Consider the following 20632-nt stretch of genomic DNA (forward strand, 5'->3'; position numbering starts at 1 on the left):
GCTAGAGACTGAGATCGAGGATCCTCCGTGATAGAGCACATCGACTTCGTATTACTCGTTTTCGAATTTATTCGAAATGGATTATGGCACGGTTTTAACCAGATTTTACGTTCGATTTTCGATTTATTTATTTACCACAAGTTTATACGAATTATTTAAAACATCGGTTATCTTAAAGGGAAACGTGTTTTATTTTTAAACGGTTTTAAACGGATGTGTTTTTAATTGTAAATATTTCTCGGATGGATTAATAATCATATTTGTATCGATACGTTCGCCATTATCGTGCAAATGAGATGTATTTATGACGAACGTTGTTTAAATTACACGATAAAATTAAACGTGCGCAAAACATGATTTACGAGGTTATTTCTTAAGTATTTCCAATGTATCAGGTGAATTTATCAGGAGAAAATGTTTTTTAAAATTACATACCAGAGTGAATCAATAACAGAAGGGAGATCCAAAGTAATTGATTATTCATTAAAAAAATGTTTTCAATCAAATTTGTTGCATCTGATTATACATAATTTGATTATATTGATATTTTGAGATTCAATTGAAGATCATTGAACTCAAATGAATTTTTGGCTTCATTGTTAATATCAGTCAAATAATTATGAATGATTCATTGACTATGTTTGAATGATAATCGTGTTGAGCTAGGAAAAATAATTTATCAAAATTATTATTTATACATATATCTCTCTCTCTTTGGTAGAATACATAACAAAATAATATATAACATTGATAATAATTTAATTATTTATTCGTCCATGAAATCGTCCTCTTCCCTTTATTTAAATATTTTGATATGCAATATAGATATATTAAAAACACGCATTATTTATTTATTTTTAAACGTGTTTCACACATATTAGTAATGTATATAACGCAGAGAGATTAGATTAATATGTAAATGTAAATATATTTGTCCTAGGAAAAGATAGCAAAGTAAAAGGAGGAAGAGGGGAAAAGAGGAACAGGGGGAACAGGTCTCCGTTTGTCCCACCTGAGTACACTAGCGTATTGACATAGTAATAAGATTTTTTAATAAACTATGAAAACACACGATTTGTAAATAGTACGACGCACTCTGCTTTACGCCAATGTTTTAAAAAAATTATCGTTCCGTTTTAATTACTCTCGATATATTCATTCATTCATTTATTTATTTATTTATTTTTTTTTATCAGACGATTCGATTACAGACTGCCAATTATAAAAATACGCGAGGTAGGGACATATTTTTTCCTCTGCCATCTTTTTATGGATAAACAATGCCTATATATAAGGATGCTAACGGGTCGATTGTAAGCTCAGATGTTTGTAAATGAACGTTATAGCGTGACGATCGTGATAGGTGAGAATTATTAATTTTTAAAAATTTTATTTATACAGCATCTTAAATTATCGTATATTTCGAGAATTTTTTTCCGATAGATATTTCACATTTTTCGCACAGATACGTGAAAATTCTTTTTATTTTATCTTTTTTTTTTTTTAATTAATTCATTTATTAGTCTCTTACAAATTATACAAGAAAAAATTGTTTATCTTGAAGATCAACGTTAAAGAAAATTGGTATGCAACAGTTAATTATTCTCGATAATTATCATGGTTAATCTTCTTCGTTCAAACAAAAAAATACAGAACGGAATATGGAGTCGTGTATGGCGGCAACTTGCGCCTCGGGGCAATCGACGCCAGCTTCCACTTTTACCATGTTGATACAAACGATAATGGCATCCTATTGTGCATCAAACGTGGGCAAATATCCCACGGATCGAGCCGAGGAGATCTTCGCTTCGACGAGGAAGGAGTTCGATTTTATAATTGTCGGATCCGGATCGGCGGGATCTATTCTCGCCAGCAGGTTAACGGAAGTGAACGATTGGGATGTGCTGTTGATCGAAAGAGGGGAGGATCCTTTACCGGAAACCTCTTCACCTGCCCTTTTCTTCGATAACATAGACGGACCGCAGAATTATCATTACTTGGTAAACGAGATTAAATTTTAATTATTCTAAAAAGAACGAATATATATACAAATACTTATATTTTTATTTAAATTCATCATTTTGATTTATTTTCTGTTAAAATTCGGATTGATGATTCCTTATGATTCGTTCCCTTCTCTATTCTAAACGTAGATCATGACCCCTTTATACTATCTTAAACATTACGAGTATCGAATTGCACATCTCAAAAAATTATTTTGCATACATACAGTTAACCATTAATAATATCCTCCTCCTCGATCGATGAAAATACGAAATTCTTATTATTCCCTCTTCACCAAGACCGAATACCAAAACACTTCCTGCCTGGGCACCGTCCACCAACGGTGCAAATGGGCGAGCGGCAAGGCTCTTGGCGGAAGTTCGGTGACCAACGGCATGTTATACGTGATCGGCAACGAGAAAGACTACAACGATTGGGAAGAGTCGGGCAACGACGGATGGGGGTTCGCGAGCGTGCTCCCCTACTTCGCCAAGTCGACCAATTGCTCGGCCTCCTACGTATCGAGATACGGTACCAAGTATTGCGGGGACAACGGCCCCGTGAGAATCGGGCACTTCGAGGCCGCCTCGCCGGGCGTGCAGAAAATCCTGATGGACGGTGTGCGGGAGGCAGGCCACGATGTCCTCGAGGTGGTGAACGGTGACCGTTTCGTCGGTTTCGGGAGGGCGATGGGCACCGTGCACGACGGTCGGCGTGAAAACGCAGCGATGGCGTTTCTCTCCCCCGCCAAGGGGAGGAAGAACCTGAGCGTGATGAAATCGAGCGCGGTCGAGAAAGTGTTGTTCGAGGAAGGACGAGCGATCGGCGTTCGGGTGAGATCGGAGCAGAAGGGTTTCGTGGCGGAGGTGAGGGCGAGGAAGGAGGTGATCCTTTCCGCGGGGAGCATCGCCACTCCCCAATTATTGATGCTCTCGGGAATCGGGCCCAGGGAACACCTGGAGAAGATGGGTATACCGGTCGTGGCCGATCGACCGGTCGGCAAGAATCTTCAGGACCACCTCGCGTGGACGGGGATGTACATTACTTACGCGAACGAGTCGTCGATCTCGTCTCCTTCTTTAAACCGATCGTTGAGCTCGATTTACGAGTACATGATGGAGAATAGAGGACCGTTGCGCGCTTACAGAACCGATTTTCTCGGCACGGTGAACGTGAACGATCCGAATTCCTCGTATCCGGACGTTCAATTTTTGTTCGTCCCGTTCGAGCGTCACGAGAGGGTTCAGTTGTCGGTTTTCCTGGAGACGATCGGTTTGAGGGAAGAGATCGGGGGAAAGTTGGTAGAGGAGATCGAGAGGACGAGCGTGATCGTGGTTCTCTCCATCTTGCTGAAGCCGAGGAGTCGAGGAATGGTCGAGTTGCGAAGCACAGACCCGACCGATCCTGTGAAGATATACGCGAATTACCTGGTCGAGGCGGAGGATACGAGGACGTTGGTGAAAAGCGTGGACAAGATGAAGGAGATTTTGGATACGGACGCGTTGACGGGGAACGGGATGCGATTCAATCGGTTGGACGTTCCCGGATGTCGACGTTTCGAGCCGGACACGGAGCAATATTGGGAATGCAGCGTGAGACACGTGTCCGTCTCTTATTATCACTCGTGTGGGACGAGCAGGATGGGGCCGGGCAACGACACCAGGGCCGTGGTCGATCCGAGGCTGAGGGTGCACGGCGTCGACGGTTTGCGGGTGATCGATGGATCGATCATCCCGGAAATCCCTGCCGCCAATCCTAACGCGGCGACCATGATGATCGCGGAGAAGGGGGCGGATATGGTTAAACGGGATTGGGGCGTGAAGGCGCGTTGATTGAACGCGCTTTCTTTCGATTATATATATATGCGTGTAACGAGATAAATGTATAAGTAAAATATTGGACGATTAATTAATGTAGTTGGTTATGGAGATTTGTCGGATTAAAGTATTTGGCAATTGGAAATTTTTCGTTCTTCGGCATCCTTTCTAAAATTTTTATAAAGATTGGACATGTATATTCGATGTTGTGAACTTTTTGTTTGGAATTTTTAATCGAGATTAGTGACAGAACGTTTTGAGATATCTCTTCGAGAAATCTTGATAGTTTCGAAAGTCTTAGCCTATTTTTATTTTTTCCTAGAATCAAGTTCAATATAATTTAAATATGAATACAAACTTATGGCTATATATTTTTTTTTAATAAACGGGAGAGATAAAAGAGAAGATACAAAAATACGAAGATAGGAAGAATCCAATTTATATACTTTATTAATCGCGTGTATTAAAAAAATGGAAACGAATATTCACGAGCAGGAGAAAAATAAATAAACTTGTTCGTCGAACGTCCTCATAATTACATTTCGTTCTGTACACAACCTACTTACATTCTGATTAATGGAAACAACGCCAACAGAACCAGATTATCCGCCGCTACCTCATCAATAAGCGCAATTCTTTGAAATTAGCTTCTTCTTCGTATCCCTTCAAAATATCCCGTACAATCATTTTATTTTAATTCCCCTGAGTTAACGCAAGATTTCCACGTTTGTCGCTCGTCGATGAATTTGTTCTCTCGTAATAAGTAAATAAATTCTCCATCATCGATAGAAATAAATTTATCTTTTTTCTGATCAATCATCAAGGATCCATGAATACCAGTTAAATTTAATACTTCATTGAAGATAGAAAAAGTTTCTTTTCTTTAACGCCTCGATCGTTTATCTATATTTCTAATAAATTCAGAAAGCTTCGCAGTATTTTTGAATAATTGTAAAGTTTAGGAAGATTATATAAATGGAATTGTTCTTCAATCTTTTAGAACTTTCTCAAGGGAAAATTCTTCATCAAATGGCGAACTGGTTGAGAGAGAAAAAGTATATATCGAATATAAATTTCTTTCATTTTATATCTTAGCATTTCACTTATGTATATAAAACATACTTTTCATGATTCGATATAATTCCAATAGAATTAATTATAATAAATTCCATCAACTCTGTTCAAAAATTTCAATTCGATTTGTAATTTAATGATCCAAGCAATTAGTTACGGTAAAAATTTTCGATTCATAAGTATCTTTAGTAAACTTTAGAAAAATATTGGAAACGGTAGACGGATATATATTTCTCGTCTCAGAAAATATAAAATAATATTCTCGTGGTATCTGTTGCGTGTAATTTCCCCGGAAATTTTTCGCGCCAAAGGCGGGAGAGATCTTGGCATGCCGCGTATAAATCTTCATATCGATGTTTTATATAGCGCGTAGCGCGGCCATTGTGAGGCGGATAGGCGACAAGTAATAAGTTATTTTCACGAGCGTGTTTGTAATTGTAAACAGGGGATAGAAATTTATAACTCTTGGATAAAAGTTTCCTCCGGACATTTGATCGGAATGTCTTCTCCCCTTCCTTTCTTGTACACCGTTGAATCGCAATTTTATTAGCCACGATAAATTTTATCGCTCGCCTCGATTTCTCCGGGGACATTTAGCAAGAATGCGGGCTTTCCACGTGAAATTCGTGTGTCGAAGGAGTGGCGCACGCGTTATTATTTACAGCTCGTAACGCAATATCCGTTATGTGTCAAATCGTCGCTCATGTGTGTAAATTTTAGAGTAGAGAAATTTGTTTTAATTAATAATAAACATAGAAATTCTCCCTTCCCTTTAGAATGGCTAAACTATCGTTAAATGATTATTAAGTGGTGATTTAACGTTGTTGGTAAATAATTTCTGAATAATGTTCAAGAGTTACGTTGAAATACATGCTTTTAGTGTCACGTTTAATTAAGTAGATTTATATAGATCGTTAAATAGTGACTTCTTTCTTTAGTGATTTTTTTTTTTTAATTTCAATTGTAAGAAAATAATCTTATAATTAATCTTATCAAATTAGAACGTGTTGTGGTAATAAGAAAGTATTAGGGATATATTTTACGATATATCGACATAAATAATATTAGCGATGAGCAGCGTGCGCGTTTTATCATTTCGTTTTTCAAAATCGGCACAGCAATATTTGCATATTTATCAGGAAGGGGGGAGGGGACAAAGAAAAGAAAGAAATAAACGCGACTTATCGTTCGTACAACTATGCAAAACTATTCAGGGGGGAAGATTAAATATAAAACTCCTCTTGGCAAGAGATTTTTCTTTCCTCGTGGTTCTTTATTACCAAACAAGACTAACACCGAATGGCACGAAATGGTTCCGTTCCTGGCACTGTCAGTGCGCAAGAAATATAATCGCACGCATAAGAGCGTAATGGGTGCACATGAAAACCGGGTGTATCACCGCGGGTAGGTACACCATCCGGTTAATTACACATAATTATCGTTGCAAGGACCAGCAGCGCGAGAAAGAGGTGGAAAGAAGAAATATAAGTGTTCAAGAAAAATGTTCTCGAGCCTCTTTCTCTCTTTTTTTTTCTCTCTCTTTCTCAAGCGATCGATTCTCATTTCCAGTGTAAAATCAGCGTGAAAGAATCGTGGCAAGCAATGATGAAAGAAAAAAAACTGTTAAACGTTAATATAATTTTTCTTTATCTTCATAAATTTCGAGTAGTTGAAATACATTTGCAAGTCTATTATTTTCATTCTATTCTTACTTCTCACACTTTATTAACTGAGTAAAAATGATTCAGAAATTTATCAATCGTTTGAATAATATTAATTAAAGATCCAATGGACGAACGTTTAAATACAGTTTTCCATTTTATCTTTTCTTGTTTCTCGCACAATATATTCGATAGAAACGAATCCTTTCGAATTTTCGATCTTTACGTTGAACGTAAAATTGTTCGAGAATCGTAAGGTAGGTCATACCCATCGCTACCACCGAAATGATGTCGAGCTGACGGACAGCCTGTTGTTTATTGAATTATTACACCGCTTTTTTTTCGAGCAGGATTCGAGAATTGATAGAAATTGCAAGAATTCGAGGATTAGAGATAATTAGGGATGACGAATGGAGGGATGTTAAATGGATGTTTAGTCGTGGCGGGTTGCCTGGATCGGGTTGCAGGATCCAGAAGCCGATGAGAAATCGCTGCAAATTACGAGGAGCGATCGGTATTCGCCCGCTTTGCCCGCCGCCATTCCCGGCTTCCGGCTTGGTGTTGCTACGCTTGAAAGTGTTCATCTTCGTGGCAGCCTGTAACGAGGCTTGCCTCATTTCCAGCCTATTATCGCTTGTCTTCCTTATTTTATGTTATTCCACGCGTTTCAATTGCGCTTCGCCTAGTCAATCGGTTCGATATTCCTTCTCGCGAGTCGATCTTCCAGCCATTTTCAGTAAAAATTTGTTATATGGCGGAGAAAGAGATAATAATTTTCTCGAGCTTTTTCCATAAACGTTTCAATACGATTCTTTATTTTACGGTGAAAAATAAAAGTTGTTGACAGTTTTCTTTTCCTAATTGCTTTAGAACAATAGAAATATTTTTCCAGTGTACACAATTTAACTATATTTAATTAAGAAATGATCGTCGAATTTCTTTTTTTTCAGAGATTCTTAATTTTATTTTATTTAATTTAATTTAATTCTTAATTTTCCTAATTGTTTTATGCAAGAATAGAATAACAGAAATATTTTTCTATTCGTCCAGTACATAATTTAACGACTGTATTTAATTAAAAAATGATCGTCAAGTTTCTTTTTTTCAGAGATTCTTAATTTTAAGATTCTTCAATTCAAGATTATTCAATTTTTTTAATCTCATTAATATATTCGTGGGACAGTTTTGGTTTTATTAAGCGAATACAAGAGTGCAAGAAGAAGAGAAGACTCGCATATTGCTCGGCGGTATCGAAGCTTCGCGCGTAAATAATAATCCTTAAAAATCTATCGCGTGTCGTTAAGTTGGAAAAAGCGCATATACAATATGATCGAAGGTGGGGACAGTATATGTACGCAGCCTCGAGAGGAGGCAGCCTTAATGATCGAGGCATCGCGTTTGATTTACGCACTGCGGCACAGAGTGTCGAAGCAGCTTTGTCTTCCGGGATCGGCTCGTTAATAAAATTTTCCGTAATAGAAGGCTTCGTCATGCCGGGCTCTCGCCGGCGGAACTCGGTTGTTTTATTATTGAAAACCGCCATAAACTCGTGGCCATGATAACATTCCCCGCGCGTTCTAAACATTGAAGCCGGGGACAGCAGTTGTTCGGAAACCGGGGATGAGACAGTTTATTGGGATCATTATTATGCCCCGTCTACACTTGTCAGACTTGTTTTTCTTTGCTGTTCATCAAAAATATCGAATCTTGAGGCCATTAGGCTGCGTTTACATCGATCAAACATTAATCGGCCATGAAATAATAAAAATATTGTTCAGTTTATTAAATATATATTAGAAATTGCCAGAATAAGTTCAATATTACAGTTCTTTGAGGAAAGTAGAATTCATATTGTTGTTGATAAGTGATTCATGATAATATAGAGACCATTACGGTGCGTTTACATAAAAAATTAATCAGCCATGAATAAAATATTAGAAATTATATATAATATATTAGAAAATAATATATAATATATTAGAAATTGCCAGAATAAATTCAATATTACAGTTCTTTGAGAAAGAATTGAGGAAGGCAGGATCCATATTGTTATTGATTCACAATAATATAGAGACCATTACGGTGCATTTACATCGATCAAAAATTAATCGGCCATGAAATAGTAAAAATATTGTTTGGTTTATCAAATATATATAGAAATTGTCAGAATAAGTTCAGTGACCAATATTATAGTTCTTTGAGGAAGAATTGAGGAAGACAGGATCCATATTGTTGTTGATAAGTGATTCGTGACAATATAGAGACAATATCGTGACATTATGCTGCGTTTACATCAAATCAAAAATTAATCCATGAATAAAATATTAGAAATTGTCAGAATAAGTTCTGGCCAACGAGAACACAATATTCTTAATTCTTTGAGAAAGAATTGAGGAAGGCAAAATCCTGCCATGAAATAATAACAATATTATTCAGTTTATCAAATATACATTAGAAATTGCCAATAAGTTCTGGCCAATGAAAACACAATATTCTTTGAGGAAGGATTCGATTATGAACTAGTAAAAGTATTGTTATCAAGGTTTATCAAGTTCTGGCCAATGAAATATTATAGTTCTTTGATATATTTGATTGAATAACGAGAAATAACGTTCATGAACTATCTGCCAACGCTTCTTAATACACATAAATGGATTTTTCAATGAGAAAACCAAACAGAAAACTAATCTGCTCGCGCGATTCGACGATTGTTCGTTTGTTTTCCGTGGACGCGGCGTGGTGTGGACGCGGCATAAGGACGAGGGAGGGGGAAAGAATGGGCAGAACAAGCGCCGCGGGGTCATCGGCGAGGAACAGATAAGACAAAGTATGCGCCTGCGGCGACAACGATGCCGCGGCAAGAATTTTAAATTTGTCGCGCATCGACGTGGAAGCATCGATGGTGCCGGTTACCGAAGGTTAATCGATCGCTTGCCAAAACGATCGAGGATCGACGGAAGGGGAGAATGATGTCGTGGGATTGTTGGACTATGCTGGAAATCGTCGATTCGTTTCGTTGATTTTTCTAGTAATTTTTTTTTCCCCCCCTTCTCTTAATCTCTTCCACTTGCCCCATCCACTCTTTTCGATTCTTTTCCTTTTTATTTTTATCGCCTGTTTTTATTAGGGCTTAGATTGTCTTGCGTCTCGCTGGTAATATACGGTTAACGGGTGGATATATATGGGTAAACTGTGAGAAAATTCTTGCGATAGACGTCGCGATAGACGTTTATGGGATATTTATCGTGTGTTTATGCGCGTTCCGCTTGACAGTAATGTATTTGCAAATTTACCGGTATGCCGAGTGTTTTTTTAACATTGTGAGAAATTTTATATGTTGAATTATGGTTTAACGGGGTGGTAAAGTTTGAAAACCTCGATCATTCGCCGCCGTCTTTACTCCTCTTATTCTTTGCGCGTTACACTTGTATCTTAACTCGAATAGAAAAGAAATAATTGGATTTACAAGATTACATGTAATCATAATCCGATAACAAGAATCTTCATTTAGATGTATAAATTCCTCGATTAAAACAAACTCGTATTTAAAAAAAAAGTTGAAACAAATCTTGTGTTGAAACCAAGGATGAAAATTATCGAAGGAGAAGGAAAAAATTCTCTCGTCCTCCCTTAAATTAAAAGCGACGACTTCGTAAAAGAGAGAAGGAGCACGCGTCAACCCTATTAAAAGCGTATAAAAATCCCAGGAGGACGGCTTGTAACGAGACAGGGAGAGCGTGTCTCTTATTTTTTCCACGATTCGTACGGGGTGCACGTGGCGCCTCGTTAAAGGGTTAACCTACGACGCGCTACCGTGTAGAAGCGTGGAATGCGGATCGTCCACAGCAGCTGCGACACCACTTTACGCAGAAGATAAAGGGACACTTTTTTTTTCCTTCCCTTTTTTTGCTTTCCTTTCTTCTTCTCCTTCTTCTTCTTCGTTCCTTCCTATTCCGCGAGAGGGAAACCGGTCCTTTTTCACGCGTTCACGAAATCAAGCCAACGAAGAAGAGGTTCACGAACAACGGTCTCTCGACGTTATCGTACCGTAATATCGAATGCTAATTCACCTTCGTGTTACATATGCGGGCGACTCCTGCATCCTCCAGGTGCACCCTCTCCATTAATGGGCCGAATAACTGTCGATGGAAAGTGGAAGACAAATATAGAGCAGTTGGAAATGGCGTGGAACAGGGACCCTTGTTTGCGTTCCACTAAAGTTAATTACTTTATAATACCGTTTCGTTCGGCCATTTGCTTTTTCGTTCCTCGCTTTCAAATCTTTCGAAATTTTTCTCGGGGAAAGGAGCATCATACAAACATGCTTGCAAGATATTTTGATATAGAAAATAGAAATTTTTAGATGATATAAATTTGATGTCCACCAAATTGATTTTTAATAAATGTAATGCGAATATGAGACGATATTTAATTTTTTAACACGACGTGATATTCTTTTATCAAAGATGATCGAATCGGCATTAATTAAAAAAGAATTCCCAAATGCAATATCAATAATACGATCACGAAACCGCCTGGAAATGGTCGAGCAACTGTCCCATAAATAATTTCATACAATATATACGAGGATGAAAGGAATAAAAAAGAAAAAAAGTCGAAGACTGCCGTTATCATAATCATCTCTCGCTGAAACGACGGCAAAAGTCGGGCATGGTTACCCCCGAAGATCCCAATCTCGATCGATGATCAACACGACACCTGCACGGCCAAATTCTATCTTCTACGCGACATCGATACCGGCCGAACTATTCCGACTTCCGGCCCACGGGTTGACACGGGTTCACTCATCCACGGGTTGACTAGGATCACAGCCTTAATAACAGCCGCCTATCAACCGAACCGTGCGAACAATCGAATATTATCTTTCCTTGGATCGAGGCGTTTCAGACACCCGGCTATCAAATATTTATAGTCGCCTTGCCGTCCTCCCTTGCGCAGCTTTTCCTTCTTTTTTTCCCTTTCTTTCTTTCTTTTCTTCATTCGTCGAAGCCAGAGATCCGTGAATCGAATGCGCGAGAAGGGGACAGGTGAGAAGTGGTTGTTCGTTGTATGGCGAATAATTTTTCTAAATACTTTCGCAAACATTATTTAATACGAATGTGTGAAATATTTTATCATTCCCTTCTTTGAGCACTTTTGAAATCTTCCTCGAGTGGAGATTGATAAATTTAAGGGATTGATTGATCAAATTTTTCCCTTTTTTGTTAAAATGGAAGACCAATAATTATATATATATAAAGAAAGAATTAGAAAATTTTCTCACGATATATAGTTACAATTACAACTCCTTTCCTATGTACATTGTTCCAATTTCGAATGATACACGCGAGTGTATAATTATTTTTCAACCGAGCCATATACAGGCATCGGTCGGTCTCGATGTAATTAAAGCAACAAATTCCGTGGCAGCGACGTCCGTATTTCGTATCGCGCGGAGATCGGTCTCCGCTGATGAATCGCCACAGGTGCGCGCCTCTCTTCTCGATACGGAGCTATGGGTGTCGCCGTGGATCAGCCGGTCACCCAAACGTAGGATAAGTCCGCCTCGTAATTATTGGATAAACGGCGACGACCCAATTAACGCCGACGCTCCGCCGTCCTCTTCTCGTCTGCCGGAAGCGAAGAATCTAACGAACGATCGGTTCTAGTTCAGGGGATGAAGTTTCACGATTACAAGTTCTCTTTGATATCCCTTATCTTTGCTGAAGAATCAACGGACTTGACAATATTTTTTTCTTATCAGAAAATTCGTATATAGAATATATATATTTCTTTCGAAAAATTTTATATTTTTATCGATATTATAATATTTAAAGAAATTACATCGAATTTCATTCGTTTTATTTATGTATGAAGTGTTACCTACATACATACATACATTGTAGCCTGTGAATCAAAACGAGATCTAGAAATTCGGGAAGAGATCGATCGAGACGGAAAAACGGAGTCGCGACGTTTACACGGACGATCCATGAAACCGATTTCGCTTTTGCTCGCTTTCAATTAGCTTCTGCTCCCCACTGTTATTATTAAAAGGATAGGTCCTCCGAGAGCGCTGTTTAAGGAGTGACGGTTTTAATCGATCGCCGATTAATGTAATTCGAAGGAGGATCCCGTCGCTCGGATTCCTTTCGAGCAGAGCCGGCAATTTGACTCGGCGGTTCGGGGGCCCCAAACTGGATAGTTGTCGACAGTTGCCCGTGCGAAAGATCGATGGGGGATTTTTATCGAGAAAAATTTGTCCCCACGCCCATCCCGTTCCTTGGGATAGCAGATGTTGGGCCGCGGCACAATGTTTCTGCCGCGCCTGCCGTGGTCGAAACGGCGTGAAAGAAACTGTGTTGACAGTGTTACACGATAACCGGGGACACGGTTAAAAATTGATCGATCTCGGCCTAATTTTGATCATCCACCGATTATGTTTTCGATGTGTTGTGCGTGCGTGCGTAAGGATGATTATGGTAATCGTTCTTGGCGCGAAATACCGAGTAGTGTAAATTAAAATAAAAAATTCGCTTCAAGGTGTTAAAAATTATAAAATTTATAGATATGCAGACGAGTCGATTCATTCGAAGAAATATTTATAAGATTTCTTCGTACGAAAATTGAAATCATTTTGATTTACGCATCGTTAAATAATTTTTCCTTTTTTTTAATTTCTTATTTTTAAATTAACACTCGTATATCTAAAATTTTTGAATTGCCAATTAATACAATCGATAAATGTAATTTTGCAATGTAATTTTTCGAAAGGAAAGAATGAATATTTATTTAAAAATTTTGACTATCCAAAAAGAAAGATACGGAGAAATTAACATGGAACGAACAAACGTCAAGAATTTATCAATTCGTTGCATTATTTATCGCCTTCTTTCCCTTCTCCCGGAAATGCGGATTTAATAAGCGCGAGCTACACCTGTAAACGACGAAATACGACGCATCCGTGTCTGGGAATATGCGTGCCCGTTGACGCGAGCTCGATTCGCGTGGACACAGGAAGAAGGAGGAGGAGGAGGAGGAGGAGGATAATAACAGTGGTCGCGTTCGTTCGAGCGGTCACGGTTTTTGAAAAAAACATTTCGTTGGCGGAGGAATAAGGAGGCACGAAGGGCCTCAGGTGGCCCTGTAACGAGTGGTCCTCGCGACACGCCGTAAATTTCCACTGTCAATACACGGTGTGCACCTGGTAGGTAGCCTGGTAGGTTAATCTTAACGAGATCGTTTCGACGTTTCTCTCCATTCCGCCCTTTCAATCCTTGTTATTATTGGCTCGCTCGCGGAGCAAATTTCACGACGTGCGCCTTTCATTCGTATCGCGATCGTCGAGTCGGCCATTATCCCGTACGAATTATCGCTTCGACAAAATTCGTTTCGACGTTTTCTCGTCGTTATTGATTTCGTTCAATTTTCGCGGGGATAAAATTTTGGATAAATAATTCATATATATTGTTGGTTAAATTTTATGGATGATTAAAATTGTGCATATAGAAATAGTTTTATCAAGGATAAATAATTATTCTGGATAATGAATATATATATATATTTATTAAACTTTCTCTCTTTTGATGTTAATAACACGGATTATAATAAATTAAAGACACGGTGAGTATAATTTTTAGGAATAAGATGTTTGAGCCCATCATCAATCCTCATAAAAACTTTACTCCAACCCGTACTCTTTCGATATTATTCTCGAGAGAAGATTAAAAAGCACCTACGTCAAAATTCCGACGAATATAACTCGGAGCAAGTATCCATTTCCTCCCCTCCTCCTCCATTAAGCCAGGAACTCGTCAAAAATCGCATTCCACATATATTCGTGGTTTCGAAATAAAGCCATTAGCCAATCAAAAATTGGAGCAAACTTAAAATTCGTTCCTGTAATTACCATCCTCTCGAATGAATGCTTCTAGAATTCGTCGAACGAAACCAGTCTCTCTCTGATCCATGGATCGGCCATTAAATTGTTAATCCTCCCGTTTAAATTACGGCACGATCGAATGTATAATATTCAAAAGCAAATTACCACCCACTGATAACAATTTTAACATCATAATTCAAGTGGCAAAGAAAAGAAAGAGAATATCTTTTTTCTTCTCGTGCATATATTATTAAGAAAAGTAATTATCTCTAATTGGACTGATTTTTCCCGTCCTGTTCTTGAACGAATAATCTGATTCACTAAATTACTTATCTATTTTAAGCATGAACAAGATATTCCTCTTATCTTTAATTGCGAACGGATAACAACGCGAAAGTCAAAAGAAAAGAATCTCCTATCAGATATCAATTTTATTGATAAATAATAAAAACAAAAAAAGATATGCCTGATATGCTTGAAAAGGAAAAGAAAACATCCGCATGTTATAAATATCTTGAATTGAAAAGTAAAACGAAAGAAGAAATTTCCAGAGGAGGACGTGACGGAGCGGCCGTCATTTCCGGCTGCCAAGAATTACCCCCTTTATTTTCCGCCGGTGTGGCCGGCCCCCGACTCTGTCCCGCGTGAGGTGATGTACCCTTGATTATAAGCCAGAAGTGACCAGCACGAAAGATAAATCGTTTGCAATCGAAACTCCTCGGGCCCAGGGCGATCGTGATCATCGTCCCTGAAATACCCAGGCCTGATTGCGATTCTCATTACAACGGGATACGGCTGACAAGTTCGCAACTCGTGTTGCGCCACTTTTTACTTCGCTAAAATAATTTCGCCCGATTGGCCGAAACGGCCCTTCCCTTTTCGCGATTTGCCAAATGTGATTCGAGAGTTATTTTTCTTCTGCTATATATAATATGGAAAAATGTTAAGAGGAGAAGGGTTATGATCGCAAAAAGGGAATAGATTTTCGATGATGTAATATTTGATGATAACAATATCCTTGATATCATGTCGTATGGAATAATTATGAGTTATTAAAATTCAAATTAATTTATATATCTCGTTTCTCGTGTTCTATTTTCAAAAATGATGGAACAAAATTATTTTGAAAATTAATACTTGCACGTATCTATAAACGGATGTTCAGAATTTTCTTCTGCTATATATAATATGGAAAAAAGGTTAAGAGGAGGAGGATTATGATCGCAAAAAGGAAATAGATTTTCGATGATGTAATATTTGATGATAACAATATCCTTGATATCATAGAAAATTATGAGTTATTAAAATTCAAGTTAATTTATATATCTCGTTTCTCGTATTCTATTTTCAAAAATTATTTTGAAAATTAATAATACTTGCACGTATCTATAAACGGATGTTCAGAATTAAACTGGTTAATTGCAAAAATAATTAATTGTATATAATTATATCGGTATACGGTTGATTCGGCTCGATTAAAAAAACTGTAATTGAAATTTCTTCTCCGTTCCACGCCTATTAGATCGTCAAGAATATTGCCGAGGGATGGAGATAGTAGATTTCATGGCGCGATGAAGCGTGTTTTTTTTCTATTTTTTTTTATTTTTTTTTCTCTCTCGATTTCCAAATGAAACGTAAGTACTATATTATACCCGATGATATCTTCGTGTTTCGATCAGCTCGGGTTTCATCGCTCGTACGCTGGTGGTGGTGGTGCAACAAACTCGAAGGAATGAAACTTCATCGCCGTACGTTATTTCCTCTAATTTATCAGCGGCGACCATCTTATGACCAAACGTACGTAAACCAAGAAAATATTAATCATAAACCGCGATCAGATATATACACAAGACTGGTGGCTCCGCCAAGTGTTGACGCCGTCTAACGCCCTTTCAACGTGTCAACTCATTAAGGATATTACGAATCGAATCGAAACTGTTTAAAAATTCGACTAAATGGAATTAGACAACAAGAAATCTGATTAAAGTCGAATCTAACCTATTACCTTTTGCGCTAATAATTTTTATATGATAAACAACAACTAAAATCTTCGTAGCCATTAGGATAAATAATTAGTAAAAATAAAAATTCTGTGAAATGATAAAATTAATTTTCAATATGAGCATAATATTACATGGTTTTCGATTCTTTGCAAACTTTTAAGACAACGTTATTAACGGGACAATCTAATATTCACTTTTCAAATCATCAATAAATATTTGCCCAACCGAGTTAAATACATTAAATATTTCAAGATACACTAACGCGTTCGTTTCGCAATTTCTCGCGTTCAAGGTAAAGCGTGGGAGTACAAAGAGAAATACGTATTTCCTCTGCGTGTTCCATTTGCGTATCCTCTCGTAAAACCAAACGCTTATTAACTCAATAGACGTGTGCCTCTAATGGTCCATGGACAAGCAAATAGGAGGTCTCCTTCGGTCTCTCACCACTTCCCACGATTTTCCTTCGCTTTTACAAACGATTCAACCTTGCCCTCCTCCTGTCCTACACTCGTGGCCAAGCGTGGGTTTCGCCGCCTTTTTTTTTCCTCCTCCTCCTCCCTCCCTCCTTTCCTACCCCCCCATTGAAGACCGATCTTATCGCGTTGGAGCCATTTTCGTTCGTTGCAAACTGTTTGGGAGTGGTCGTGCAACGTTGGCAACGTTAAATCTTGTCAAGATTTCAGGTTGAAGATCTCTAATTCGATTAAACTTCTTCTCCCTCGACTCGTTCGAGGAAATTGTGAATAAACTCCGAGAAGGAGTGGCACGCAAGGCTTTTCCTTTTTCAGGATATGGGAATTGGATTTTGCCTCCGTTTTAATAGTTTCAGTTTCTCGAAGCGTATGCGTATTTCAGATTAGTTTGAGCTCGTTTGAGCTCGTTTGATTAGATGTAAAGAGGTAAATGCCTGGTCAATTATTTGAGAAAATTGCACTTACGTAGAGGGAATGCTGAATGAAGAAGGAAGAAATAGTTTAGAAATGGTTTAATTCGAAGAAATTAATAATTGTAAAATTGAAATTTTTAAAATCGTATGCCTGTCAAGAGAATCAATTTATAGAATCTAATCTTAGTTAGAATCTTTCTTTTTTTGAATCTTCTTCGATAAACTTTTTCCCGAATATTTAATCAATTCTTCGAACTTGTTTGAACTTGTTTGAACATCCAAACATTTTTAAATCTCGCGCAAAGATCCTCTCCTCCAGCAACGAAAATCTCGAGAAATTATATATGCTCCCTGTAGTGGCTGGAAGAGCACGTGTAGTAGAAAAAATGCTGGTTTGATGAATCTGCCATTTTCCCCGAGGAAAGAGATGACGAGGCGGCGGCTAGGAAGGGCGGCAAAGGAGTAAACGAGGCATTTGTAATCGGAATATAACGTGGAAGACGCGAAGTCCCGGTTTGGTCGAACCAATAGCGGCGGCCAATAGCGTAATAGCGAGACAGTAGTCATCCCCCTTAAACTTAAATCACGTCCGCAATGCACGCGACTCAACGCGAGTCCCCGCCGTCGTTCGCAACAAGGAGCTCCTTAGCCGAGCATAATGGCGCAATAAATTACGCCACTTTGTGAGCGCAGTTAAAGCCACTATTATACGCCAGTGCCATAACCAGCCGGAAGAGGGAAAAATGATCGTGTATCGGCCGCGAGTTTGGTAAAAATGCCGGCCTCGATCGCGCCGCCGTGCATTTTCCGTGATCCACCGGCTATCCGTCGTCCCCCGTTGGAGGGGACCTCCTCCTCCTCCTTCTCCGCCGTCGAGGACGTTGTCAACGATGGCGTCACGTTCTACGAAACGAACTCTACGCTTTTATTATACATTAGCCTTGTAGAAGTTGCCTTTGCGGCAATACTTTGTTTGAATTTTTGTTTTGCCATTGGAGAAGTTCTCGTTGTAGAAATTGTCTATTAAAACTTTTATTGGTTTTTCTTTTCTTTTCTTTTTTTTGGTCGTAGATGTCGTTCCAGAGAAGCGTACGCTTTTATAGATACGGTTTTTGCTAGAGGCGGTTAGTTGGATTTTAATTGAAGTCGTTCGTTCGTGATGCTCCTGCGATGCTTGGGAATTATTTATTATATAATTATTTCCAATTTTAAACTTCCTTTCGGTTTCAAAGATGCACGGACGGGTCTTGGAAATGTTTAAGAGAAGTTGAATCGATGAGAATAGTTTGGAACAATCAATTGTATAATTTTAAATTTAATCTTGTGTTTAATTAAATTTAGCGAAAAAGTTGAATCGTATAATTTAATATTCATTAGTTCGATATACCTTTTCGATCGAAATCACTGTAAGATGGATGCAAAAAGGAGCCACAAATATCCAATCTCTTATCTCCATATTCACCAAAACCACTCCAATTCTGTTCCACTCCCTTATTTCACCCAGCAGCTCGAAAAAAGAAAATTGGTCACGGTTCGTTTAAACTGTATCTCTCTCTCTCTCTTTCTGCCAAGAGCAATCAGAAGAGGAGAGATCTTTGGATGGGTGCAAATAATGGCGCGACATATTACGCCATTTTGCAAACGGGGGGGCCTTGAAAAGAGCCAACTTACAATGCAATTCATTCTCTCTCTCTCTCTCTCTATCTCTATCTCTGGTCACCACATCGTTGCCATGTGGGTGCGCCAGGTAATGTCGTAAATGAGTTGAGTCGGGCTTGAAATAGCCGCGGTGAGCATCGACGCATTAGAGAAGATGACTTCATTCGCGCCCCTACACTGGCTGCGGCTTTCCTCGAGTTTCCTTGGCCGCAAGAATAATAATGATAATGAGAATGACGATGGCGAAGATGATACCGATTATGGTTTCGCCATTCTATTATTTCATCGTCTCTGATGCGAGCCTCGTTGCGTTATTCTATTCTGGGATATCTTGATTCCCGATTCGGTGAATTCTTTCACTTTGCCACGCTGGTTTTATTATCGAGAGTGGAAGTGGAAGTAGGTTAGATGAAAGTTTGTTGAGATTTGAGTAATTATTCGGATTTTTTCTTTTCGGATTTTTGGTATTTGATGATCCTTCATTTTGTTTTCTTGGCAATTCTTTTTATACATTTTATATTTCACCTTGGATATTTTTTATTACGAATTTTAGATATTTCTCTAAAAAATTTCGTTGTAACGATTTCTTTGATCCTTGACATTTTTTGATTCAAATAATAATATTGAAATATTAGATAGGACATTTGATCCTCCTATTATTTATATATATAATTTTATTTAAAAATATTGGATACAGATCACGGTAAAATTGTTTTTATTGTATACAGAATTTCGAAACGACGGTGAACATTACGTAAGTAATAGCCAGAAGGCTAGAGTTGAAACAAGGAGAATATCAGTGCTCTCTTAGCAAATTATAGTTGTATTCTTTCCATAGTCCGTATCAATAGGCCATTGTTTTAGGTTCTCTAGATAATAGTGCCTCTATTGTTGATAAATTGCTCTATTGCTTACAATACTGCTTACATATCGTAGGTATATAAGCCTAGCCTATGCTACACTATCGTTACAAGATTTTTAACTTTTTCGCTCCAATATATTTTTCTAAAATCGACTTCCAACCATTCGAATTCAATTACCTTGTACGAAACGTGCATGTCCACCTTACTCGTAATTACTCAACCGATACCATTTCATACTGTTGCCAACATAATTCCACGAAAATAATTTTAAACATGGCAGTCAATATCAGATATCTGATTACATACTTCGGTAAGATTCATTCAATCATTACTCTCAAAAGTAACTATAAATTATATACAGTTATAAGATTGAATTACATTCAGATACATGCTATTCGATTATCTAGAATGAAAGTATATCCAAAATAAATTATTAATTTATATTTCTCTCTATATCTGTATCATAAAATTCCAAACTGGTTCTGTAATTATCTCTCTAAGACATACATTTATAATGAAAATTTTTCTTCCCTTGTTTATTTCCATAAATAATAACAGTCTTATTGGTCTATCTGAGAAAAATATATTAAAAATTACAGGAAAGAGAAAGGAAAAGGAATTGTTATAAAAAATACAATTTCCTTCAAATCCAAAATTCCCTTCCTTAATTCAATCTTCCCACCTTAATTTAACACGCGAAACACCTTTTCGTCCCCGTAATTATGGGCGGGACAATGGAAGGGAGGGTTTCAGGGAGCAGACAAGTAATCGTGGACAAAAGGT

The 20632-nt window shown here is 38.0% G+C and overlaps 2 protein-coding genes across 3 annotated transcripts in view; both read left to right on the forward strand.

Moving 5' to 3' along the window:
• The window catches only part of LOC725329 (UPF0489 protein C5orf22 homolog), a 788097-nt gene that overhangs the window by 105337 nt on the left and 662128 nt on the right, over positions 1 to 20632 (forward strand). The gene's annotated exons all lie outside the window — the stretch shown is intronic.
• On the forward strand, positions 1191 to 3966 carry LOC102656570 (glucose dehydrogenase [FAD, quinone]). The gene is made up of 3 exons (XM_006565450.3): positions 1191 to 1363; positions 1654 to 2000; positions 2304 to 3966. The coding sequence occupies exons 1-3, from the start codon at positions 1324 to 1326 to the stop codon at positions 3834 to 3836; spliced, it is 1920 nt and encodes a 639-aa protein (XP_006565513.1). The 5' UTR covers positions 1191 to 1323; the 3' UTR covers positions 3837 to 3966.

The sequence above is a fragment of the Apis mellifera genome, linkage group LG7, assembly GCF_003254395.2.
Source record: "Apis mellifera strain DH4 linkage group LG7, Amel_HAv3.1, whole genome shotgun sequence".
Classification (NCBI taxonomy): Eukaryota; Metazoa; Arthropoda; class Insecta; order Hymenoptera; family Apidae; genus Apis; species Apis mellifera.